This window comes from Bombyx mori, chromosome 12 (assembly GCF_030269925.1).
Source record: "Bombyx mori chromosome 12, ASM3026992v2".
In the NCBI taxonomy this organism is placed as follows: domain Eukaryota; kingdom Metazoa; phylum Arthropoda; class Insecta; order Lepidoptera; family Bombycidae; genus Bombyx; species Bombyx mori.
The window spans coordinates 1,826,545-1,853,070 of NC_085118.1; the positions used below are offsets into that span (position 1 = coordinate 1,826,545).

Sequence of the window (26,526 nt, forward strand, 5' to 3'; positions counted from 1 at the left end):
TATAAACGGACGTATTTATGTATTTTGAATATGGTTCTTCTTCTTGTCTGTCTAAATTGCATAGCTTTGTATTTTGTTACATTGTATAGTTTTTCGATTTATTGGAATGTATTTGTGTTAGAATAATGACCTCCAACCACAATCATCGTTCATGATGGACAAGACTAAGAAGAAAAAAGAATTCAGTTTCTCTACTATTACTATTATCTAGTACTAAAGATTTTTACCACTTTTTTTTTTTTTTTTCGCTTACTTCTTTCATATCGCGCAACCAATTTTAATAAAGTTTAACTAATAGAAAAAGCGATGAAAGGTTTGATTTTAATTATGATTATTTTTAAAATATTGGGATAGTATGGACATGTGATGAGACGAGATGAAAATGAGGTTGGTAAGAAAATATTAACTATGAATGTGGAAGGATATAGAGGAAGAGGTAGACCTAAGAAGAAATGGATGGATTGCGCGAAAGACGATATGGGTAAGAGGGGAGTGAGCGAAAAAATGGTATAATAATATGATAGAAGAGTATGGAAGGAGAAAACATGTTGCGGCGACCCCAGGTAACTGGGAGAAGGGCAGGATAATGATGATGATGATGATGTCTGAGCTGTTTCAGTATTATATCAAAGATACCTATTATCGTAAGCTTACCGTACTAAAGATGGCTTAATCTTGGTAGAAAATCTAATCTACGTGGTTAAAACTGCGGGTGTAAGCTGGTATGAGAAAAGAAAGAAAGCCATCTTTCCCTACCACTTCCGACTGATGTCGTCCAAGAATAGTACTAACCACCTTTTCTTTAATCGTATCTCTTCTTGTGGATGCTCTAACATGTGACTAAGGCATTTACCAGAGAATGGACAGCAGCGCTCACTAAGTATTATACCCAACTATTGCGATAGGCAACCGGTATTTACTGGTGGAAATTGAGACTTCATAATATCTTAAGGTCGGTGGTAGCATTCATGTTGTGATATCTCTGAAACTCATTAACCACTTTATAGTAGGTGGGTCGTATTCGCCCAATCGCTACCGAATGGTAGGAGATGACCTGGTCGCTCTGAACACAATTGGCGACGCACCGTGGAGAGAGAGATGGGGACTGTCGCCATGAGATGGAATGCTAAAGCGCATGACAGGGTCAATTGGAGACAACTTGTGAGGGCCCTACGTACCAGCGAAGTACCCTAGGACTATAACAACAACACACCGTCGTTGTGCTCATGCTCAGACTCATTAAGCACAGAGGGTACATTAATACATTCATTTCAATATTTTTTGTGAATTTTTATATTTTTAAGCTCACATTTTGTCACTTGTATGCAATCCATAAATTTCAGTTTAATTCTTGTCTATTTTTTTTCTTTCTATTTTTTTGTATCTGAAGTAAAGCTGTTGTATTCTTTGTACTAGGAGCACTGCTGTTTAAGATACAGGTTTTATCACCTAGTTCAAGCGCAGATGCACATTATGATTGTGTTTCTACTTCTATGTTAATCTTTACTAATATTATAAAAGAGGAAAGATTTGTTTGTTTGTTTGTATTGAATAGGCTCGGGAACTACTGAACCGATTTGAAAAATCCTTTCACTGTTTGGAAGCTACACTATCCGCGAGTGACATAGGCTATAATCTTTTGAAAAAAATTAGGGATCCTTACTAAAACTTCAATAATGTAACCCAAGGTGTAAGAAAATTACCTAAAATTTTAATATTCTTTACATCGCGTGCCCTGCGAAAACTATTGATGATAGCGGTAGGCAGCGGCTTGGCTCTGCCCCTGTCATTGCTGAAGTCCATGGGCGACGGTAATCACTCACCATCAGGTCGGTTGTATGCTCATAATAAATAAAAATAAATAAAGTTTTCGTGGGTAAAGTTTTGGAGGGCCGTCTTAGACACGAATTCAAAGTCAAAGTCAGCATCCAAAAACGAAATTAAAACAGCGATGCATCCATGACGTCAGCCCACCGAACTTGGCAGTGTTTTAGAGAAACTTGCACTAATACGCGGACTCATTAGATAATTATACTAATTGCGTTTCGTTAACGCATCTACTTGAAGGCTATTAGATCATATACGAATTGAATTGTGTTACCAAGAAATTTGAGTGAGCACACGTTTACGATAAGTTTAAATTGGCATTGTTTGGGATGCGATTCGGAAATTCTAACGATTGCAATACTAGGTTAGAATGTCTTATTACTTTCCCCCTCTATTTCTTCATAGCCCCTTTTGTCATAGCGCTGCAATTTCAAGGAGTATCCCTGCAGCTTTCCGCGAGCATAGGGATTCTGGAGGTCGATATTTCTAAAGGTGTTCGGTATCGGAGTCATTTGGAAGGTAAAGCCAAACTAGTACTTAACCAAGAGTTAAGTACCAAGAGTACGTAACGGTAGGCAGCGGCTTGGCTCTGCTCCTGGCATTGCTGAAGTCCATGGGTGACGGTAACCGCTTACCATTAAGTGGATCGTCGTTTACCTACAAGGGCAATAAAAAAAATAAAAATTTGCCTCTACAATTTTGGGAGTCCTCAACAGAGCGAAGCGGTATTTCACGCCTGGGCAGAGACTTGCACTTTATAAAGCACATATCTCACGGGCTCAACCTGAGAGAATTGTTAACACCAGCCTTAGAAAGAGCAGTGTTTTGCTGAATTTACCACCGGATGGGAATCGCAACCCACTGAGAAGATCAGCACCACACAGGATCTCTGCAGGTGATTTTAATGACGTCTATTGATATAGGAGTTAGTTTTGATGGAACAAAAACCCTAATATAGCTTCGAGTAGTCAAATTAGACATAATTGTAGGTCAGAAAGTTTAGTTTTATAATTATATATAAATGCAGATAAGGGTAAATTTTTTTTATTACTTAGATGGGTGGACGAGCTTACAACCAACCTGGTGCTAGGTATTAAGTGATTACTGGAGCCCAAAGACATTTACAACGTAAATGCGCCACCCACCTTGGGATATAAGTTCTAAGGTCTCAGCTTTGTTACAACGGCTGCCCCGCCCTTCAAACCGAAACGCATTACTGCTTCACGGCAGAAATAGGCAGGGTGGTGGTACCTACCCGTGCGAGTCACAAGAGGTTCTACCATCAGTAAGAAGTTTTTCTCTGAGTGATACGAACCACTCCACCAAATAAATCCCAGACTGAAATCTAGCAGAACGCACCTCAGGAAAGTAGACGCGCTTTGAGAATCTAGTAGGACCTCTTGTGAGTCCGAGCCGGTAGGTATCACCACCCTGCCTATTTCTGCCGTGAAGCAGTAATGCGTTTCGGTTTGAAGGGTGGGGCAGCCGTTGTAACTATACTGAGACCTTAGAACTGATATCTCAAGGTGGGTGGCGCATTTACGTCTTAGATGCCTATGGGCTCCAGTAACCACTTAACACCAGGTGGGCTGTGAGCTCGTCCATCTGTCTAAGCAATAAAAAAAGGCACTTTCAAATAACAGCTTACAAAAAAATACGGTTTTCCATACGATCGATATCTAACTCAGTATTCGTGACATCTAATATCGATTATGTTCAATTAACATCGAATCTTATCTCATATGTCGAGCGGTGGTTTGATTATATTTTTATTACTGAAGATTAGAACGAAAATGCTTATGTCGTCATCGTCGAAAAAGCAGCGACCTTCAGCGGAATTGTTACAGAATCAGGACACGGATTGGAGACGGATTCCCTATATATAGCCTTCAGTTATCTTTTAAAATTGAATGCTGCGTCGCGAGGACCCTATATATTACAGTACTAAGTGATACGTAAGTATTTTAAGTAAAAGCAAAAAAGTTTCAATTAAAATTTGCAAACTAATACATTGTTGTATGTTGCAGTGTTATTATTAACAACTTTCAGAGAGATCTATCAAAATAGACTAAAATCCATTAAACATATGTATTTAATGAAGAAAAATACTTTCATAATTTAACCAGAAAGTTTTGACAGTAAAGACCTGTGGCGTTTAAGTACTCACCTTTTTATGATGCGTAAGCCGGAACGCACGAGATGTGAAAAACAGAATATAGTCTGTGACACGAGACCTTTTTACCGCCAAAGACCTTTTCAGAATGACGTAAAAGACAAAATGGCTGACAGCCACATATCAAGCGATAGGACTATGCCAATCTTCAAATCCCGTATTAAAATTATCAATTTTCTCTTAGGAATTAAAGATAAAGAAGCCTTTATTAACAACCTTAATTCATGTTTAGGTACATACTAAATATGAATTAAGGCCGATCACCTAGCCGTTGGTGTGATCAAATAACCACCCTAACTGGGCTGGCAGTCGTAACCGCCATTCGAGAAGCTGAGGACTGGACCAGGTGGAAACAGCTCACGAGACAGGCCACGGTCAAGTTTCAGGGACACGACATTCAGTAATGAAGAAAGCGACATACTATTAATTTAATTTTTTTCTAAGCATTTGACATCGGCAAAGATTGTTTTGCTTTCGCATAGGCCTCCCCCAAATTCTGCCATAAGTCCCGTCCCGGTCGTGGCGTTTCTTCTTCTACGTAGAGCCTGCAACGGCATTTATGTCGCCTACCCACCTTTGGAACGGTCGTCCTTTTAATAATTTCCCCTGTCGAGGGTTACTAAGTACTCAGTTATTAATTTAGCCCAATTTTCTGTTTTGCTTCTCATTAAATGAACTTTCCATTAGGAATTACGTTACGTTAATTACAAATTACTGGTATTCCTGGTGGTAAGACCTTTTGTGAGTCCGCACGGGTAGGTACCACCACCCTGCCTATTTCTGCCGTGAAGCAGCAATGCGTTTCGATTTGAAGGGTGGGGCAGCCGTTGTAACTATACTTGAGACCTTAGAACTTATATCTCAAGGTGGGTAGCGCATTTACGTCGTAGATGTCTATGGGCTGCAGTAACCACTTAACACCAGGTGGGCTGTGAGCTCGTCCACCCATCTAAGCAATAAAATAAAAAAACTTATACACTAATTATTCAATAAATCAGCTAACAAAATATTACTTGTCAGGCGAACAGAACGCATTCTATGAATATCTAAAATGAAATAAAACATTAAAAAGATATTTCTGTATATAAATTCGAAAACTAGGTCAGCCCGCGTTACGGCATCGAAATATTACTTCTATATCCACTGATCATGAGCCGTCAAATGTAATTTAAACAATATCTTTCAAAAAATATCTAAAAGCAATTGAACTAGAGACTAAAATGTGTTTTTTTTTTGTTATATTATTATACTGTTTGTTTGTAACCTACTTTTGTAAATCACGATCGAAACTGTAACAGCTTAGATACTTGCATGTTCCGATGTAGGCAATAGAGGCTTGAGAACCCGTGTGTAGCTTGGCGTAGCTCTCATGCATCTTTGAAATATATTTGAAATTTAAGCTTATCTATTATCTCTCATTAAATTCAGGTTTATATTATTAGATAATTTATAACTGTAATGACTAAAAAATACTACCATGCTGTCAAAGTGCTGAAAGCCAATAATTAAATGAAGGGAAACACTAAATAAGATCTCATAATAATATATTCAAGATGGCGGTCGCAAAATAATATTAAACAACAAAAAAAGACATTATTTTTACTAAATAGTAAGTTCTTTGTTTTTAATACAATGAGACATTAGTGTTAGGTATTTAAAACTTACAGGATACGTAAAAAATATGATTTTCAATTCTATATTTCAAGAATTCTTTTAAAATTGAAAAAAATATGAATCTCTTTATTTACAAAAAAAAAAACATAAACAAAAGGAGCAGCCATTATTAGTTTATATTGTCAACTTTGAAAAACTTTTCTCAAATTTAAAATTACCGTTCTCTCGTGTTGCCAGTATAAAAGTGTTTGGTATACTATAGTCATCGAGCTTATGATCATCAACAATGGCGTGGACACATCTGTGCTAACCGCTTAGAACAGATTTCAAACTTCATAACCCGTCAATTTTGGCACAAATAAGCTCGGACCTTCTTAAAAACGAAATAAATTTCAATACCTACTTAAAACAATTAATGGAGAAACTTTAAATCAAAAAGGAACATTCCATATTTACGTTCCTGTCTAGACTAAAGTGAAACCCGTGCAAACCGCAATGCAGGATAGCCGATAGTTTCGGACGACAATGACGTCACAGGGTATACTAAAAGCCGAATTGTGGGTATACAATATCAATAATTAATTAAAACTTTTTTTTAGAACAAAAAAACTCATACAACGTTTGATAAACAATTTTCTTGGCAACTGAAATTTCAGTGTCCGAATAAAGATGTCTGCCAATATCGGCTTAATTTATTTTTTCGTTCATACGTCAAAGAAATGACGAACGTTAATAAATTTAATAAAAAGAATAAATTTCGCTTTTTACTTGCGTGCCGATATAATTTCTCGGAGAAGGCAAAATTCTAACAGCTTGCTCTAGTTCGTAGGCGAAAAAATATTATAAGAAAATAAACAGAATCCGTTAATGTAAGCATGCGGGAACTAGGTTAAAAGCGCTGTCTGGCGGACTGGCACGGGAAAAGCAAAACTCTGCACCGCTATGTGACGGTCAAAGCAATTTCGGAACGTTCCGGCGGACATGTTGAAACTTAATACTTTCATTCCAGAGCCACATCACGGAACGTCAAATGACTCGTTAAAAATTTAAATTTAACAAAAAAAAAAAAAAACTTACATTACCGGTAACGTTGAAACGCAGCACAACACTAGACACTGTTCATTCACCGATTCGATATCCTAAATCCACTGGTTCGGTGCGGAGGTGTTACGGTCGCGGTCCGGTCGAGCCGGAAACTAGTTCGGTCTATAGCCCTACACGACGCGAACGAGTGAATGTTTGGTTGCCGCGCGTTCAACGCCGCTTTGAAATCTCGGAGCGGCAGTTAGCGATGGACTGAGGCGGGCGGGCAACTTCGGTCGACTTCGGCAGCGTTCGTACATTATATTTAGAACTTGGCTCTCTCCCCGGTTTTATATAGAAGTGAGTACATCACGTATAAAGCGTAGTCGAGATGCGGTCGTCCCTGTATGCGTATATATAGAAATTACGGCTTTTTATTGAGTGGATTGTAAATTTTTGCATACCGTCCGTTCGGTGGTGTTCCGATGATATTTTCGGACTTGTGATACGATATTTGGCAATGTACGCCGAATATCACCCACATGTCGCATAGTTTGCACACAGTCAGTAACTAATGTCCTAACAAGAACACATAAATACAGGCAATTTCTCTTTAACTTTCTCCTGTAAAGTACCTATATTGATAATTGATGGGAGCTAGTTAGATAAGAAGCATTGGGAGTTTTGTGAAATCATACAAATATACAAGAATAGTATTTCGGATATTATTGCGACTGATATCAAAACGTAACTGAATTTCAACGCTATTTGCTAGTCGCATTTATTGTACAATGTTTTATTATTCGCGTTAATCGGCAAATGTGCCTACGACCCATTGCGGAGTGAATGTCACCGCCCACCTGGTCACATAAAGTAGAACTCTGTATAGAATGGCGGGTATCCCGCCCTTCATAACGAAGCGCTTTTTTTTCCTACCTAAGCTGATAGTCTTGAGAGGTTATTTCAGCGTAAGCTTAACTAGTAGGTCACGGGGCTCAAACCTGACGACGTTGCTAACACGAACCCTAGCAAGAGCCGTGCTTCGCAGATTCTATCACCGGATCAGAAACGCGACCCACTGAGAAGATCCGGCCAGAAACTCAGTGGGCTGTGTCTGAGGGTTAATTTACTCGTCGAGCCCTTCGTCGCAAGCGACGGCTTCTATAGGATTTAACCTGTGAGAGTACACATTACTGCAGAAGTAGGCGGGGCGGTGATACCTACCTGGTCTTGCGAGCCTCCAACATGCCATTTCACAAAAAAAGAATCTTATTATAACTAATCTTTCAGATACACTGGACCTGCATTTTTGGATCTCAATTGCCTTGTTTATTAATTTATAGCTTACGTAAAAAATAGAGACTATTCGTTGAAATGCGATTTGCCGTGGTCCGTATTTGGTACAATACCAGTTTTTTGTTTAATCAATAATTTTATTCCTTAAAAATAATTTCATACAAAACTTTCTCATTCTTCACCAATGGGGGAAGATTTAATATGCATTGTGCCAAATATCGTAACAAGACATATACTTATAAATATCTACCTATAAATATGTCTCCAACAGGTGATTCACTTTTAATGACCCCCGACTGCGAATTCAGATACCTTAGTACTGTTGCTAGGATTTTCATTTAATTTTAACCTTTTTTCCACGGAAAACTAAACCATACGACCCATCTAATTGTAAGCGGTCGCCATCATTCGTGAACGTTAGCAATGCCGGAGGCACAGCCAAATTACTACCCACTGCTGACGACTCTCTCCAGACCTTGTTGAAAAATGAAAATTCTGATCGCATGGGAAACACCTCGGAGGCAAGCTCATTCTGAAGCCGAATGGGAAGTGGCAAAAAGATCTTCAGAAACGCAATCGCAATATTAAAAAAAAAAACAGTTACAAAATAAATACAAAAAAACCACGCACGAATTAGTTTTAAAATCAGTATAGCAAAAACACATAATATATCTGACTTTATGCTTCTAATGTCGATAATTATGATTACGTGTTAAATTACTATTGCATTGCCACTGTACTTTTAAATCGTTTGAGATAAACTTAATCAAACTTTAGGGTTATCAATTCATGTTTTTTAAGAAATGGCTGACGCGTTCGTTGTGCTTAATACGTTTAGTGTATACGTACCGGCTCACTTGGCGTTAAGTGGTTACCGGAGCTCATAGGCATCTACAACGTAAATGCTGCCACCCACCCTGAAACATGAGTGCTAAGGTCTCACAGTTTTTACAGCTGTGGCTGCCGCAATAAAGGGTTGGGACGAATTTGTGAAGGAAAATATAATGCAGGGGGTAGAAATGTGCATAAGGGTATAGTATATACATATATATGTATATAGACATTATTTACTTAAGTTCTCGCGAGCCGTAGACGTGATTAAAACACAAAGGTTTGATTTTGCATTTTTCTTTATTATCACTGGTTCTTTTTTTATGAGGGTAGTTCTAAGACTTGTCAACTCACGACCGGTCATCGAACCTATCGCGTGACCAATTACTCGAAAAGACTGGCGCGCTGTAGCACCCGACGATTGTTATATCTCAATATTTTTGGACTTGTGATAATTTTCCCTTACGATCTCCTACGGACGATCATCCTCGTCGTTGCGGGAGTGTCATACCTGTTTTAGTGAACACAGCTAATTTAGAGGAGAGCTCTCCAGCCGTAAAACCGACCGCTGCCATTACGTGTCGTCCGCCAGTCACGTTTCCTAGGTACTGCCGTCTACAAGAAACTGGGTTGGCAGGTACGTCTACTACTCATATCAAAATTATCTCCTCGCCCCCCCACAGGAAACTTCTAGAATCTAGAACCAGCGCACCACCGTGGTGAAAGTATCTAAGGATTTAGTTTTTTCCCACCAATCACTAAATTATTTGTTATAATACATATAATACATATAATAACTGGTGGTAGGACCTCTTGGGAGTCCGCACGGGTGGGTGCCACCACCCCGCCTATTTCCGCCGTGAAGCAGTAATGCGTTTCGGTTCGAAGGGTGGAGTAGCCGTTTTAACTATACTGAGACCTTAGAACTTATATCTCGGGGTGGGTGGCGCATTTACGTTGTAGATGTCTATGGGCTCCAGTAACCACTTAACACCAGGTGGGCTGTGAGCTCGTCCACCCATCAAAGCAATAAAAAAAATAAAAAATAAAATACATTTGAGTATTTATCTCACTACCGTTGATTTTGCTACAAAAAATATTTCACGTTTTCATAACATCTTAGTCGTACATGATCACGAAAACTGTAATGTATACGAAACGTCGGATTTAATATAATTACAACAAAACGCATAAGATTAAAACGTAATAGAGGTTTTAATGGTAATACCAGTAATTAGAATTATGAGTTGCCTTACTGACTGAAATCTCCAAATTTATTTAAAACAAAATATCAAGAACCCTTGACAACGATATACGTATCACGCGCAACCAACCTTATCATGGCGATATCATACATTATCACTTGTAAAAATAATTAAAACTGTATTCGGTCCGTTGACCATGTGGCGTACGTTGTTGTTCGGTGCTTTTATTCTTGGTCAAACGAAGACCGAAGACGCGATTGACGAGTGGAAGGAAGTCCTCCTAGACCAGGGCCCGGTACGAGGCTACAAGGATCCTGAAGTCGACGTGTTCGTGTTTCATGGGATCCCTTATGCTAGTGCACCAAAGGGACCTGACAAGTTCAAGGTAAGGGAACAAAAATTAAAGCTCATCGGTACTGTGGAAGCTATAAGTATCGAGTTCATGCTAAAGAGATTGTGCACTACAGAGTTAGAATTAGTAACGGTAAAAAGTGGCCTACGCCATGAAAATAAGAAGATCTGTTCTTAATCATAACAGCCTCGGCGTGAAGGACCGATGCATTTATGTAGGACTTAGATGGGTAAACAAGCGTATGGTACCTCGTCTTCGACCCACATGGTTCTTATGTGGCTACCGGAACCCACAGAAAAACCTAACGTGAATGCAGTCTTTTCGCAATTCTTTAGTAAGTACGCAAATTGCGATTTCTGCGGAGTTGATTTTTATTACACGATTTTATTTCTTCATCGTGGAAGTCATTCGGGGACATGAATTTAGTACGATTTTATTAGAAAAAAATGTACCTGCCTGCAGGATTTGAACACCGGCACAGTCACTCGATACAAATGCACCGGTAGTTTTATCCTTTAGGCCAAAAAGACTCCATATTAACATATATATTACTAATTGCTAATTCCGAATTTAAAACATTGTATAGTAGTAGTTCTCAACAAGTTTATTTGTTTTATTCCAGGCTCCTCTTCCTCCGCCAACATGGAAGGAACCTTTCGAAGCAGTAGACAAAGGAGTCATGTGTCCCCAACATCCTGTCGACATGGGCTTTAAAAAGAAATTCATCTACAATGAAGATTGCCTCATCGCAAATGTGTTTGTACCAGACGCCGACAATAAAAATCTTCCTGTCGTTGTATATGTCCACGGTGGTGGATACCAAGTCGGCTTCGGTAACAGCGTAACACCAAAAAAATTAGTTAGGGGTGAAAAAATTATAGCAATAACCTTTAACTACCGCTTAGGTGCGCATGGTTTTCTATGTCTGGGCACAAAAGAGGCTCCGGGTAATGCAGGCATGAAAGATATAGTTGCCCTCCTCAGGTGGGTGAAGAAAAACATCGAAAAATTTGGTGGAAACCCTGAAGAAGTCACAATCGCTGGATATAGCTCGGGAGCTGCTGCAGTTGAACTTCTAATGCTCTCCGACCTAACTAGAGGGTTATTTAACAAAGCTATACCCGAAAGCGGATCGGCTCTAGCATCTTTCACGATACAACGAGATCCATTGGCTAATGCTAAGAAGTTTGCCAAAAAGATGAACGTAACAGATGTAGATGACATTGAGGTTTTAGAAAAGTTTTATACGAAAGCTTCTTTCAAGAAACTAACCGCTAATACATTTTCCGGTGCCCCCGGTACGGCAATCAGTTTTGAGCCTTGCATTGAACGAGACATAGGTGAGGAAGCATTTCTAACAGAAGCTCCAGTAAACATTATAAGTAAAGGAAAATACCAGAAGGTACCAATTCTCTTTGGCATCTGCAACATGGAAGGTTTAGTTCGAGTGAACTATTTCGAAATGTGGTTGGAGAAATTCAACTCGAAATTCTCACAGTACTTGCCATCAAATTTGAAATTCGAAAGCCAAGAACAAAAGGAAGAAATCGCGAAAAAGGTCAAAGAATTTTATTTCGGCAAAAAAACTATCACTGAATCGAATATTTTGGCTTACATTGACTACTTCACTGATGTTATGTTTGCTTTTCCCGTATTGAGATCTGTCAAGATGCATTTAGAAGCTGGGCATGATCGAATATATTTATATGAGTACAGTTTCGTAGATGAAGACACAATGCCAATTCCGTACGTAGATGTTAAAGGTGCCGATCATATTGCACAGACAAATGCTGTATTAGACGGCTTGAACGCGACACATTACGACGAAAGCATGGCATCGAAAACTTATAAAAGAATGAAAGCTAGAATGCGAGAAATGTGGACAAATTTCATAGTTACCGGGTATGTATTTGTAGTTTAGATGCTTTAATTCAAGGGCAAGTTTCTTTATACTTGGTATAAAATTTCTTCATTTGCAATTTGCAATGGTTTAAATAAAATCAAGAATAAATTGTATTTGCCAAAGAAAATTGCACATGCTGTATATAATCTTGTCAAATAAATTTTCTGTTGCAGTAAACCGGTGCCTGAAGACTCAATACTCCCAAAATGGCCACCAGTCGAGAAGGATTGGTCTCCTCATATGTCCATAGGAGAAGTAATTGAGCTAAGAGGTTCACTACTCGAAAAACGCGCCAAATTATGGGACGAAATTTACCAACAGTTCTATTATAATCCAATACCACCCGCTACATTAGAAACGAAACATACTGAATTGTAGAAATCGAAATATGAATTACGTTGACAACGTTGTTATAATATTGAACTAATTAATAAATTAAATAATAGTAATTAATCGCTTTACGTTACAATAAAACAAACGATTACATCATACATTAAAACTTTTTTAATCACGTATCTAAGAAAGTAGCACTTAGAGCAGAAAAAATGGAAAATAAATAATTGGAAAGGAAGGTATCACACGTTCTTAAAAACCTACTCAAAATACTCTGCTAAATAATATAACCCGTGATAACATCAGAAAAAGACATGATATAGGCCCAAAGGATCCGGCTAAGTCCCTAAAAGGATTTAAAGGCGGGATTGCCTAAATTATTTCTTCGTGTTTAAACGTACAATGATCATAGCTTATTAACCGTTGTATCCGTGGAAACTGGAAGTGCACAAATGCGGAATAAGGAAACAAAGCCACTGGACATGGCTTCTTGAGTTCCTCCAAAAATACCCACTAAAATCTGAACCATTCATCAATAAAATTCTCAGTTAATTTCATCTGATCTGACCTCATCGCTTTTCATTCCATTCCATTAAATTTCATCCTATTATAGTACAAATTCAAATAAATCAACTTCATTTCATTCCCCTTTTTTAAGGGATTATATTACCTTATGGTAACTAAGACCTTTAAGTCAGGTCTTATTTTAATTGTAATGAAAGCTGTTTTTTATGAAAAATGATATTATGAATGAAATGAAGTTGATTAATATGAAACATGACATGAATTGAAATGAAACGAAATGGAAACGAAACTGAAACTTTTTCAGTGGACTTTTTAGAGGATCCCAAGAAGTTATGTTCAGCGGCTTTGTTTCATTTTCCCAGATTCGTGCACCTTCACAGATACTAAACAGTTACTAAACTATCGTTATTACACATTTAAACCTGAGGAAACACTAAATAGACAAATTAAAACAAATCACACAACTTCACTCCTCGCGTTCCCGCCAAAAAGTTCTTTCATTCCACTCCATTCTACATTTATACAAATTAATAAATATTAAATTATTTTGTACCACATAATATTATTATGTAGGTACAAGTATTGGAAAAAAATATAAATTCAACAATAGCATCGCAAGAAAAGAATTGCCATACTGAAAAAAAGAAAAAGTACCAATATGTTCTACATAATATTCGATCGATTCAATTCGATTCGAATGGGGTGATTTTTATTATTTGTATTGTATGAAACGAGATGAGATGGGATATATATTTTAAAGTCTAAGTAAAATGATGGCTATTTACTGAAACTTCAAAGGGCTTTGTAAAAAAAACCCTTGAAGCCACATTCAGCGGCTCTTTACATTTCTCTACATTTCTGAAGCTTTAAAGATGTACAGTTATTTTCACATATGCACAGATTTCACTGTTAATAGACCACCATTATTACACAACCTGAAAAAACACTAATCAAAATAAAATAATTCACAGAACTTTGCACTTTCGCTTTCGAGCCTAAAAGTTTAATTAAGCTTTATTTCATTTCGCTCTGTTTCATTTTTCATGGTTTCACTTTCAGCAGGATTTAACTTTCTTTAGCAACAAATTAAAACTTGTCTGTATGGGATGATATCTTCGTCTTTCTTGAACTGGAAAAGTGTTACTACCACTGTCAAACTAAAGAAAAACAAAACTCAAAGTCATTTGTAAACAACATTTTTATTAGACAATTAATTTGTTAAATATTTAAACATAAAATGTGAATACATTTTGGACGAACACAAAAATATGTTCTAAAGTGTATTTTTTGTTTGTTTTGAAGTTCATATTTCATTTACGTTCATAGTTCGAAGTTAAGATTCATCCTTGAAATGCTCAACCCTGACATAAATGACTATCAGTTAACTTCTATAATAACGGAGTGCTCTGACGGTGGAGCTGTCGTTTATTCGGCATTGTACAAACCTAATAACACAAAGGTAGCAATAAAAAGGTATTTCGTGGACAGAGGAAAAGAAAAAGCAACTTTGATCCAGGTAAGTGGACTATTTTTAGAAAGTCATCATCAATAAAGATCTTCTAGAATTTAAAACTTTTCGATAAGTAATTGATAGTTGAAAATCTGTTTGTTGATCTATGATCCTCGGATTAGATACTTTTAGTAAAACAATCGAATCAATTATTCTAAGGAGATGAAACATTTTGTTACTAGCAAAAATATCATAAAAGCAAAAAAAAATCTAATATTTCTTGTTCATTTTAATCATCATCATGACACCATCACATTAAAACATGCTGCTGCCAGTAATTATACCTACCTACAGTAAGTTTTGCTCAATGCAAGTACACCAGATCTCATAACCTGTAAAACATAACAACGTCTAATGCCTAACACTTTCATCCATCGTGATACTTAAATCACCTATAATATGTATTTGTATATAACTGACTATAGACCATCCAACCACAATAGCCCAATCCAACTATACAAAAGAAATTTTGCTGATAATGGGCTGTAGTACCTTCCTCAAAAACAATTTTAGTATTTTCTTAGATTAGATTATGAGTTCCAAACTTTGAAAACTGTATAATGGTTAAATCTTAATGTATTTTTAAATTACAAAATTTTCTGCTTTGATTTGATGATACTCTAGTTATGAATGTGTCGCATGTGTGTACAGTATTAATTCCAGGTAATTTTTTCCTCATTGAATTTATTTGATGGAAAAAATATGGCTTTTTCCTTCAAATAAATTCATGATGTTTTATTTTACACAATTGAGGTGATTTTATATTGAGGAGATTTGGGACGTTTGGATACATTTAAATTATTCTGTAGTGACATATTTTACCATTTTAAACAGAGTTCTCCAAAATATAATACGTAATTTAATCTGCCTTCTCTCTCCTCAATTACCTTTTGCTTACTTTACACAATCACGCAAAGCAGAACAGATGTAATTTGGGACAAAGATGCTTTATAAACCAGATTGAAACATGATACCTTTAATTGTAGTATATAAGTCTGGTGTGCTTTCTGTAGGAAATAAGAGTGTTTTTGCTGCTTCATATTAAATAGATTGGCACTTTATGGACCAGAGACTAACACAAGCAAGTTTTTATCCTCCAAAAATACTACGTATGTCAATCTAATTGAGTTATAATTGAGCTGTAGTCGTCGTGGCCTAAAGGATAAGACGTCCGGTGCATTCGTATCGAACGATGCAACGGTGTTTGAATCCCGCAGGCTGGTACCAATTTTTCTAATGAAATATGTACTTAACAAATGTTCACGATTGGCTTCCGCGGTGAAGGAATAATATAGTGTAATAAAAATCAAACCTGCAAAATTATAATTCGCTTTTTTACTGGTGATAGGACCTCTTGTGACTCAGCACGGGTAGGTACCACCACCCCGCCTATTTCGACCGTGAAGCCGTAATGCGTTTACTTATATCTCAAGGTGGGTAGCGCATTTACTTTGTACATGTCTGTGGGCTCCAGTAACAACTTAACACCAGGTGGGCTGTGAGCTCGTCCACCCATCAAAGCAATAAAAAAAAAAAAAGTTTCTAATTCAAATTAGATTAAGCTGTGGGGCTCTTGATTATTTATTGATTTATAATTCAACTGTTAACTTTGTCAAAATAAAAACATTTCTCAGTACAATTGTCCCTAAGCCACTCACAGCTTATATACATAAAACACATCCACTAATGCTAATGCATCAGTCAACCAAAATGGGCCGACCATACCTGTTGTGTTTCACATTACTGTTACTTATTAACTCATCATTAACTTATCACAGTACTCGACCAATCGAAGTTGTAATATTGAATGGCACTGTCAACGACACAGCTTTAACGAGTAATCAAAATGAGGTCGACTTGAATGTAATACCTGAAATAGAACCGCGAATCGCGTTCACCGGGAACAATTGCCCAACTGGATATGAACGAGCGCACGATGACACCTGTCAGCTGATAATTGAGTAACAACGGCCGCAGGATTCTGGATACTTTAGAGCTCCAGGGTGGCCGGTCGGTGACCTGAAGAATTGGTTCACAAAGATCTTTTGTTTATTCTTTAATAATTGTTTTGAATATAAATAGTGATCAGTGTTATAGTTGTTTTTATTCCTGACTAGCTGACCCGGCAGACTTCGTGTAGTGCCTCAATCGATAGATAAAAGACCTAAACTTTTGTATAAAATAAACTTAAAACAAACAAAAGGAATCCGTCCGACAGGGGATACGTCAAAGGAAACACAAAATTATTTTTATTTAATTCCGAGCATTTTCATATTTATCTACATTTTAAACCTCTGGACTTCCACAAATTCAAGACCAAAATTAGCCAAATCGGTCCAGCCGTTCTCGAGTTTTAGCGAGACTAACGAACAGCAATTCATTTTTATATATATATAGATAGATTTTGCCGTTCTTGTTTGTCTAATGTGAGATGTGTGAACAAGGTATGATTTATAAAAAAATATACCTTTGTATTCTTGGTTATTTGTCTGTCTGTCCAAATCTTCCCTAATCGCTCTACTTCTGATCGTGTGATAGCACATCGACACTTGATCTCGTCTTCACATCCACCCAGGGTTGGATATAGTAGAGCCGTGGTAAATATAGCTCTGAACTACTTCACAGTTTGCTATACGCGGAACTCCTTGCGTGTTGTGCTCAGCCCGGTCTACTATCATGATCTCTATTTAGAGTAAGACCGAAGCGGACACTGGTGGGTTCAAGTCACTCAGTAGCTCTTCTAAATCTTCTCTTGTTCTTGCCAGAAGCGTAGAGAGAGAGAGAGTATTCTTTATTGTACACCAAAAAAAAAACAAATAAACAGTGCGATACAACACAAAAAAAAGTACAATTGACGGTCTTATCGCTAAGAGCGATCTCTTCCAGACAACCATCAGGTGCGTAGCGTAGTATCAACAGCGTATCGTAGATTGTTAATCACTCGTCCTGCAACCGATCCCATCCTTCTAGAATGATTCTCATGATGTACTCGGTATAAGTGTTACAGAGCAACAGTGATAATATACACCCTTGTCAAGCATCGGACTCAGTCTTGAAGGCATCTGAAAGGACGTTATCAACCCGCACTGCAGCGGTGACGTCCTCGTATAACCTCCTCAAGAGAAAGAAAAGATGCTGCTGGACTCCCATATCCAACAGTACTTACCATAGGCACACCACACAAAGAGTGGTGTGTTAAACTCCCTTGATTTCGCTATGATCTGCCGTAATATGAGTATCTGCTCCCGCGACCCTCTTCCCTTCATCAATCTAGCTTGATCTGGTGCAATTTGGTTCGAGAGGTAAGCCTTACGTTAAGGATGTGGAGCATCACTTTGCTTGCATCAGACATAAGGGAGATTTATTAAGGGAAAGTTATTACATTTGTTGGTAGATCCTTTTCACTCTTATTTCATTTTTATTACACGGTGTTATTCCTTCACCCTCGAAGTCAATCGTGAACGTTTGTTAAGTACGTGTTTAATTAGAAAACATTGGTACCTGTCTGCGGGATTCGAACATCGTTGCATCGCTAGATACGAATGCACCGGACGTCTTATTCATTCTTCTATTTCAAGATGGCCTTGGCACGAAAAGCCTAACATATAAAAGTAAACTGAATAAAGTAAATCCATCCAGTATCGCACTATGATGTCACGGACAAGCGTCATTCGTAAAATTTATACAAAGCAGAGTTTACCAAATCAATTACGACAACCGACCACTATAAATAAATAATATCATTCACGCTATTTCCTTGTTAAAGTGAAGGCACATCAATGACAAATGAATTATTAGATTTTAACATTATTTTCGTCGAACTGACAATTCAAATTCAAAATCATTTATTTCAACATAGATGTCAGCATAACACACTTGTTGAATGTCAAAATATAAATAAAAATGTTAACTCAACCACTGGTTCCAAAAAGAGCCACAGTCCTGAGAAGAACCGGCGAAACAAACTTAGCGGGTTTTTTTTTGTTTTCTCAATTTTTTTTTTTAAATAAGTAAAAAGATTTACAATAAACGAAAAAACAAGTCAAAAATACAATTAAAAACAATAATATTAATGAAAAATGAAAATGAAAAGCGAACGCCTCTACGAACGAACAATAATTGGAAATACTTTACACGCACTATTATTCTTATATCTATTGCGTTTATAAAAAACACTCATTTTACTTTCGCGACTATTTACATCAGTGCTTCCCAGACATGCTCATAGACCCCCTTGAAAGTTTAGCAGGCTCCGGGAGACCCAATGCAGCTACATTTCTACGATATTCCCAAAACTCGAAAAGAAAGCGAGAAGAATAGATCTAGCTATAGAAATTTACATCGCGGCTGAGATTCAACCACGAATTAACAGTTTTCGAAGTAAAATAAAACAAAAGGGAGAATTGATGCGTTTATTATGTACTTAATTTGTTTTTTGGGTTGTATTTAATAAAAACATGTAATTGTTATACTATCAATAATTATTATATAACATATTACATTGTTACATTACATTTTAATGTGATAACAATCGTATGTGTTATAATTACAATTAAATATTCATATAACAATCAGAAAATAGTCATAATTTTAATGGCAGGGATGTACTTGATGAATTGACAGCAAATAATTTACTATCGAAAACAAGTTTTTTTTTTTATTGCCTTTCTAGGCAGACGAGCATACGGCCCACCTGATGGTGAGTGGTTACCGTCGCCCATGGACTTCAGCAATGCCAAGGGCAGAGCCAAGCCGCTGCCTACCGCTTAATACTCTCCACAAGCCTCGTTTGAAGAAGGACATGTCATAGCGCTCGGGAAACACCGTGGAGGGGAGCTCATTCCATAGCCGGATGGTATGTGGCAAAAAAGATCTCTGGAAACGCACTGTGGATGACCGCAGTGGCTCCAGGTAGTATGGATGAACTCTACTCCGGAGGCGGGCGGTGCGATGGTAAAAACGAGACGTTGGTATCATCTCGAACAATTCCTCAGAGCACTCCCCATGGGACATGCGGTACAAAATACAGAGGGAACCGAATTCCCTCCGCAGACCCAGAGGCTCCAGCCTCTGGCAGCCTCTAGCTTTTAGCGCACCCCCGCTTAGAAATGTGGATCTCCCTTTTTTGTCACCCCAACCTAGACCCCCTCGATTCTCCAGTGCACCGCTGGAGGTCCCCTGGGCCACTATGAGAACTAAGGATCTACATTATAAGCACTGCTATTTGCCGTCCCTAACGTCCTAACCGCAGCTTTCAGTCTAACCATGATCACCGGTATAAAATATATAACATCTTGGTCCTAGGGAAACCACACTGTATGAAACTAAAGTACGCAACCATAATCATAGACATAATGATGATGATGACGATGACGATGGTGGTGATGATGGTGATGATGGTGATAGTGATGATGGTGATGATGACGATGTTGATTATGATGATGAGACGTCACAATGAGCAACGTCATCTACTTTAAGACACGAGGTCAACTAGATACTTCGCGGTATTATATGGTACCAATCCGTGCAGGCTCAAAATAGCACCAATAAAATTAAACCTCCTATCGTTTCAGCAAGACGTATTGACAAGGAAAGAGCTGCATCATGCTAATATACTCCCGTATTTGGCGTCTTTCGTCCACGGCCGCGAATTATACGTGGTCTCTCCGCTCATGAGCTTCGGCTCGTGTCGGGACATCCTGGACCGATATTTTCCCGAAGGAATCTCGGAGCTGGCCTGCGCAATCGTACTGAGGGATGTACTGCAAGCGTTGCAGTACTTACACAAGCAATTGTACATACATAGGTGAGTGATGCTATTGTAAGTCGCTGGGTGACGTTGGATGCAGGTGACAACGGACCGGCTGCACTGGAGACCGATTGAGAGAGGCCTCAGCAGTGGACAGCTATAGTCCATGTTTTACCATCGCACCGCCCGCCACCGGAGTAGAGTTCATCCATACTATCTGGAGCCGCTGCGTTCATCCACAGTGCGTTTCCAGAGATCATTTTTGCCACGTACCATCCGGCTTTAGAATGAGCTCCCCTCCACGGTGTTTCCCGAGCGCTATGACATGTCCTTCTTCAAACGAGGCTTGTGGAGAATATTAAGTGGTAGGTAGCGGCTTGGCTCTGCCCCTGGCATTTCACGTCCATGAGCGACGGTAACCACTTACCATCAGGTGGGCCGTATGCTCGTCTGCCTGCTAAGGGCAATAAAAAAAATAAAAAGTCATGGGTTCGATTCCCATGTTAGGCAAACATACGTGTGATGAACAGGTTTGTTTGTTCTTTGTCTGGGTTTTCATTATCTATATATGTATGTATTTAGAACTATATAAGACTTTTTGGCGGGAACGCGAGGAGTGAAGTTGTGTGATTTGTTTTATTTTGTCTATTTAGTGTTTCTTCAGGTTTAAAAGTGTAATAACGCTGGTTTATTAACTGTTTAGTATCTGTGAAAGTGCACAAATGTGGGAAAATAAAACAAAGCCGCTGGACGTAACTTCTCGGGATCCTCCAAATAGTCCACTGAAAAAAATCTCAGTAAATGACCACCATTATTTTACGGAGATTATATTTCATCCCATATCATCTCATTTCATTTTATGCCATGTTTCATATTAATCAACTTTATTTCATAATATCATTTTTCATATTAAAAAAGTTTTCATTAAAATTAAAATAAGACTTGACTTAAAGGTCTTAGTTACCAGGTCTTACAACCCTTAAAAAAAAATACTATTTAAATATATTATGTTGTCTATCTATGGTACCCATAACACATCCTAAATTGAAATCGGATGACCGTACGTGATTCGTTTCCAATTTTTTTTATATAAAATCCCTCTTCGGTAACTAATTCGTGTGAATACCTAAAAATTCCGTAATCTCCTTACATCTTCCAGGAGTGTACGTGCGAGTCACGTCCTCATAGGGGCGAACGGCGTGGCCCGACTGTCGGGGCTCCGGACCGCGGCCAGCATGATGGTGCGCGGCCAGAGACAACGGAAGCTCCACCTCCTGCCGCCGCCCGACCACGACAACGCCAACCTCATGTGGCTGAGCCCCGAAGTCTTGGAACAGGTCAAAATCTCATTATCACTTTTAAGCGTTTTGTTTTTTATTAATTTTTATTGCCTAGATGAGTGGACGAGCTCACAGCCCACCTGGTGTGAAGAGGTTACTGGAGCCCATAGACATCTACGACTTAAATTCGCTACCTTGAGATATTGAGATATAAGTTCTTAGGTCTCGAATATAATTACAACAGCTGCCGCGCCCTTCAAACCGAAACGCAATACTGCTTCACGGCAGGGCATATAGGCAGGGTGGCGGTACCTATCCGCGTGGACTCACAAGAGGTCCTACCACCAGTAAAAAGCGTCGTTCAGCGTCGACGTAGCCTTAATAAAAAACGAGGCAATTATGGTAGGATGATTGAGTCTTGAGTGAAATTGTAGGTGGCGGCATTTACATTGTAGATCACGACATTCGTCGTGGCCTAAAGGATAAGACGTCCGGTGCATTCGTATCTAGCGATGCACCGGTGGTCGAATCCCGCAGGCGGGTACCAATTTTTCTAATGAACATACCTACTTAACGAATGTTCACGATTGACTTCCACGGTGAAGGAATAACATCGTGTAATAAAAATAAAACCCGCAAAAATTATAATTTGCATAATTACTGGCGGTAGGACCTCTTGTGAGTCCGCGCGGGTAGATGCCACCGCCCCGCCCATTTCTGCCGTGAAGCAGTAATGCGTTTCGGTTTGAAGGGTGGGGCAGCTATTGTAACTATACTGAGACCTTAGAACTTATATCTCAAGGTGGGTGGCGCATTTACGTTGTAGACGACTATGGGCTCCAGTAGCCACTTAATACCAAGTGGGCTGTGATCTCGTCCACCCATCTAACCAAATAGTCTTTCACCCGTCGAAATGTTGTCCTTAATAATCCGATAACTCGATCTCTTGTTTGCGGAATAAAGAGTCGAGTCGATCGATATTTCGTCTTGAACAGAATCTCAAGGGCTACGACGAACGCTCTGACATTTACTCGTTCGGAGTGCTCTGCTGCGAACTGGCCAACGGGGCGGTCCCGTTCGCCGAAGTCCCCACGACCCTCATGTTCACGGAGAAGGTGAAGGGCAGCCGCCCCCAGCTCCTCGACTGCTCCACCTTCCCTGAACCCTGCCTCGAGGATAACGAGATGAAAAGTGAGTTTATTTAATTGCTATTTACAGGATTTTATGGCTGGTGGTATGACATTCAGCCGTTCTGGGCCAGTCTCTACCACTTTCTCTTAAAACGTAATTGAAAAAATGATATCGAGTAATATTTAATAAATAGTAAATAAATATTTAATAAGTAATAATGTGTATTACTTATGAAATAATAAATAATCTCTATATATAAAAATGAATTGCTGTTCGTTAGTCTCGCTAAAACTCGAGAACGGCTGGACCGATTAGGCTAACTTTGGTCTTGAATTATTTGTGGAAGTCTAGAGAAGGTTTAAAAGGTTAGATAGATATGAAAATGCTCGGAATTAAATAAAAATAACAATTTTGTTTTTCCTTTGATGTATCCCCCGTCGGACGGATTCCTTTTGTTTATTTTAAGTTTATTTTTATTTATCGATTTATAAATATATTCGTAGACGAAGTCTGTCGGGTCAGCTAGTTATTAAATAATAATAAATTATCAAGTAATAATAATAAATTATTTATAATGTTTAAATATTAATAATAAATTATTAAGTAATAAATATTTAATAAGTAATATTTACTAATATTTACCAGCAGTGAAAGAAGAGGAGACTTCGCTCTAAAGCCTGATGCTCAATGATTGACAGAACGCAGACATTTGTATCGTCTAAAGTATAATTCCTCGAAATTAATGGAACTTTGGTACTATGGTTTGGCACAGTAGATCTCCTCCACTCCCTCTATGTGCATCAGTTCTGTTCACACAATCAACATTAATCTTGTGCTTTGAGGACTGGAACTGCCTTTAACAATAAATTTCAAAGTATTCTCGAGCAATTCTCCAGAGAACTGTTCGTGAGGCCGCCATTGGACCACACGTGTAATTTTAGTATACCGTGAACCCCTACTCTTGACCACATTTGCTTTGCGGGTACTAAAGTCAGTATCTAAACCTTTGCGTCCCCTATTGTCTTCTTCTCAATAAGTCTCTTATCGGATCCATGATAAATAAACTTGCCCTTGAAACCTCAAAAGTTGAGATCCCTGTCCCGTGGCATATTACATCCTTACCTTCTGTCCGGCGTTACAGTACCTTCACATAACCCCTTACCTACGGATACTAAGATCCTTGTTCTATTTGCATGCATGAAGTAAGCACGCATGAACTGGTACCATCGTGTCCTAAATCTGCCATGATCCAATAATGCGTTCAAGCTTAAAGGCGGCAGAGCCGCTGAAAAGTAAGGTGGTGTGTGGTCATTGAACGTCACCAAAGCCTACCCATGTCCAGTCTTGGCTACAGAACTCTCTGAGCACAAGGCGACAAGGCTCCATTAAAGCATTAAAGCTTCACATTTCTTCTCGTTAGCTGTTCAGTCGAAGGACATCTAGTCTGGTTGGTCCCCGGATTCCTTCTCCATTTTGACGCAATTCGAAATTGTTTCCAGGTATGTACAACACGGACAGCGGAGTCGGCGACAGCGCGGACGCGGTGTCCCGGCTGCGGCAGGTGTACGCGACGAGGAAGCTGTCGGAGACCTTCCACCAGCTGACCGATGTGACGCTGCAGAGGTGAGACGGTATTAACGACACTTAGTAGTTCACAGGTCCGGCTGCTGACACCTCCTCCGAACAGAGACTGCTCTCAACAAGCAATTTTTTGTAAATAAAATTCCTCAATACCTCTAGGCGAATTCCCATTCAGAGGAACGTAGCTGAGCGTAGCTGAAATAGCCTCTTAAGCTCCCAGCGAATAGGTAGGGGGGAAAAGTACTGACGAGGGGGGGCAATAAATGCTTAGACTGCGATTTTTCGCGTCGCCAGTCCCGCGTGTCTTCCAGCAGTAACTGTTTCCCATTTCTCCCCCAGGGACCCGGAAAAAAGACATTCGGCCTCTCAACTCCTGAACCACGCGTTCTTCAAGCAGATCCGAAGAGCGGACTTCCTGCCCGGACTCATAGGACGCGCCAAGCCCATCAAACCTGACCCCGGTGAGTTTTTGACTCGGTGGACTTTGGGATAGAAATAAATTGTTTTTGTCAACCCTACCCTATTTCAAGAAAGGTAATACAGGTAAGAAAGATGGTGCAAGGTAGAGGGAGAAGAGGTTGACCGAAGAAGACATGCATGTGTCGTCGTGGCCTAACGGATAAGACGTCCGGTGTATTCGTGTTGAGCGATGCACCGGTGTTCGAATCTCAGGCGGGTACCAATTTTTCTAATCAAATACGTACTCAACAAATGTTCACGATTGACTTCCACGGTGAAGGAATAACATCGTGTAATAAAAATCAAACCCGTAAAATTATAATTTGCGTAATTACTGGTGGTAGGACCTCTTGTGAGTCCGCACGGGTAGGTACCACCACCCTGCCTATTTCTGCCGTGAAGCAGTAATGCGCTCGGTTTGAAGAGTGGGGCAGCCGTTGTAACTATACTTGAGACTTTAGAACTCTCAAGGTGGACGGCGCATTTACGTTGTAGATGTCTATGGGCTCCAGTAACCACTTAACACCAGGTGGGCTGTGAGCTCGTCCACCCATCTAAGCAATAAAAAAAATGCATGGAATGTGTGAATGACGATATGAGAGAGAGAGAGGTGAGTGTTGAAATGACTGATAAAAGAGAATGGAAGAGAAAAATTAGCTGTGCCGACCCTACCTATAGTAGAGTTATTTTGTCGGTGCAGTTTGGGTCATAAAACATACCCCGGCTAGGGCGGTGAGCATGTTGCGCGGGCGTAACGTCATTATCGATAAAAACAAATGAGTCATCGAAGGCAGGTACACGGCAGCGGGATAAGGTGAAGAAAAAGAAGAAGACCCTATTTAAGAGAAAGGCCTGAAGAAATCTCTCAGCGCTAGTCATCAGTGTCTTTTTTTGTGTGAGATTTTCCGTTGTAACTTTACAGATTACATGACGGCCCTCTCGATCCAAGAACAACTCTCCGAGATGGTTATCGAGAAATCGACCGAATGGGATTTTTAATTTAGATACGAATTAATTTATTTATTGAAATAATATATACATATATAAATATACAGTGTGTTAATTACTCAATCGCGATTTGCCTAAATAAAACTACTTTTATGATTAAATATCAATTATTATTTTTATTGTGTCACGGACGGGTAAATAAGCTCGCTTTACAGCTGGTGTTGAGCGGTCGTTGAGCAACTCCGCCGCCCCCTTGAGACATGAGGTCTAAGCCTCAAAACCACCGTTCCACGCTTCAAACCGAAACTGACTGGTTGAGGACAAAAATATGTAGGATTGTGCTATACAAGCTTTGTCCCTAACGAAACGTATGAAATCTTTCGTCTCATTCGACGAAAACGGTGACAGGTGCTTGGAATCCCTAAAGCACAGTGGATCGGAAGGATCTGAAGAAGAAAACGCTATATGTCGTTAGCGAGATTCAGGCGTCTGTTAAATATCTTGTGTACTGCGATGGCCAACCGCCACAATCTTATTACTGCTATAGACGAACAATACGGGATTGCCAGATCAAATAAACAAATTTCTCATATAAGATATTTATGTTACGGTAAAAGTAGACATTGTGGCAAATGTACATATTTTCCGTTTACACATTAGCCTCCTCGTTTGGCTAATGTGCATTCAACTAACATTTACAATTTCAAAGAAGGGTAATGTACATTGAATGTGCACAATGACCATGTCGTTTTGGTAAATGTGAACATGGTATACAAAATACGAAAT

At 39.0% G+C, this 26,526-nt stretch overlaps 3 protein-coding genes across 4 annotated transcripts in view; 2 read left to right on the forward strand and 1 right to left on the reverse strand.

Annotated features, from left to right (window-relative positions):
* Positions 1-6,912, reverse strand: part of LOC101737919 (muscle-specific protein 300 kDa) — a 214,393-nt gene extending 207,481 nt beyond the window's left edge. Inside the window, exon 1 of one of the 2 annotated variants that reach the window (XM_062671339.1) lies at positions 6,697-6,912. The gene's annotated coding sequence lies outside the window, so the exon portion shown is untranslated. Of the gene's footprint in view, positions 1-6,691 lie in introns of both variants that reach the window. The other variant, XM_062671338.1, reaches the window with a different exon arrangement.
* A 3,241-nt stretch (positions 6,913-10,153) lies between these two features.
* On the forward strand, positions 10,154-12,296 carry LOC692770 (carboxylesterase; the record flags this gene model as incomplete). Its single annotated transcript, NM_001043889.1, is given in 3 exon segments — positions 10,154-10,354; positions 10,944-12,207; positions 12,209-12,296. Coding segments are annotated over 3 exon segments (1,461 nt in total). The 5' UTR covers positions 10,154-10,165.
* Positions 12,297-14,198: 1,902 nt separating this feature from the next.
* LOC101743943 (STE20-related kinase adapter protein alpha) lies at positions 14,199-25,901 on the forward strand. Its single transcript, XM_004929357.4, has 7 exons — positions 14,199-14,598; positions 20,166-20,398; positions 21,501-21,678; positions 22,617-22,812; positions 24,252-24,375; positions 24,673-24,794; positions 25,715-25,901. Exons 1-7 carry the CDS (start codon positions 14,434-14,436, stop codon positions 25,789-25,791), a joined length of 1,095 nt encoding a protein of 364 aa, XP_004929414.2. The 5' UTR covers positions 14,199-14,433; the 3' UTR covers positions 25,792-25,901.
* The last annotated feature ends 625 nt before the right edge of the window (positions 25,902-26,526 follow it).

Coding starts and splice junctions, on each gene's coding strand:
- LOC101743943 (XM_004929357.4), top strand. CDS start 14,434: ATGCTCAACCCTGACATAAATGACTATCAGTTAACTTCTATAATAACG. Junction 20,399..21,500: donor AAGCAATTGTACATACATAG/GTGAGTGATGCT, acceptor TACATCTTCCAG/GAGTGTACGTGCGAGTCACG. Junction 24,795..25,714: donor GCCCATCAAACCTGACCCCG/GTGAGTTTTTGA, acceptor GTAACTTTACAG/ATTACATGACGGCCCTCTCG.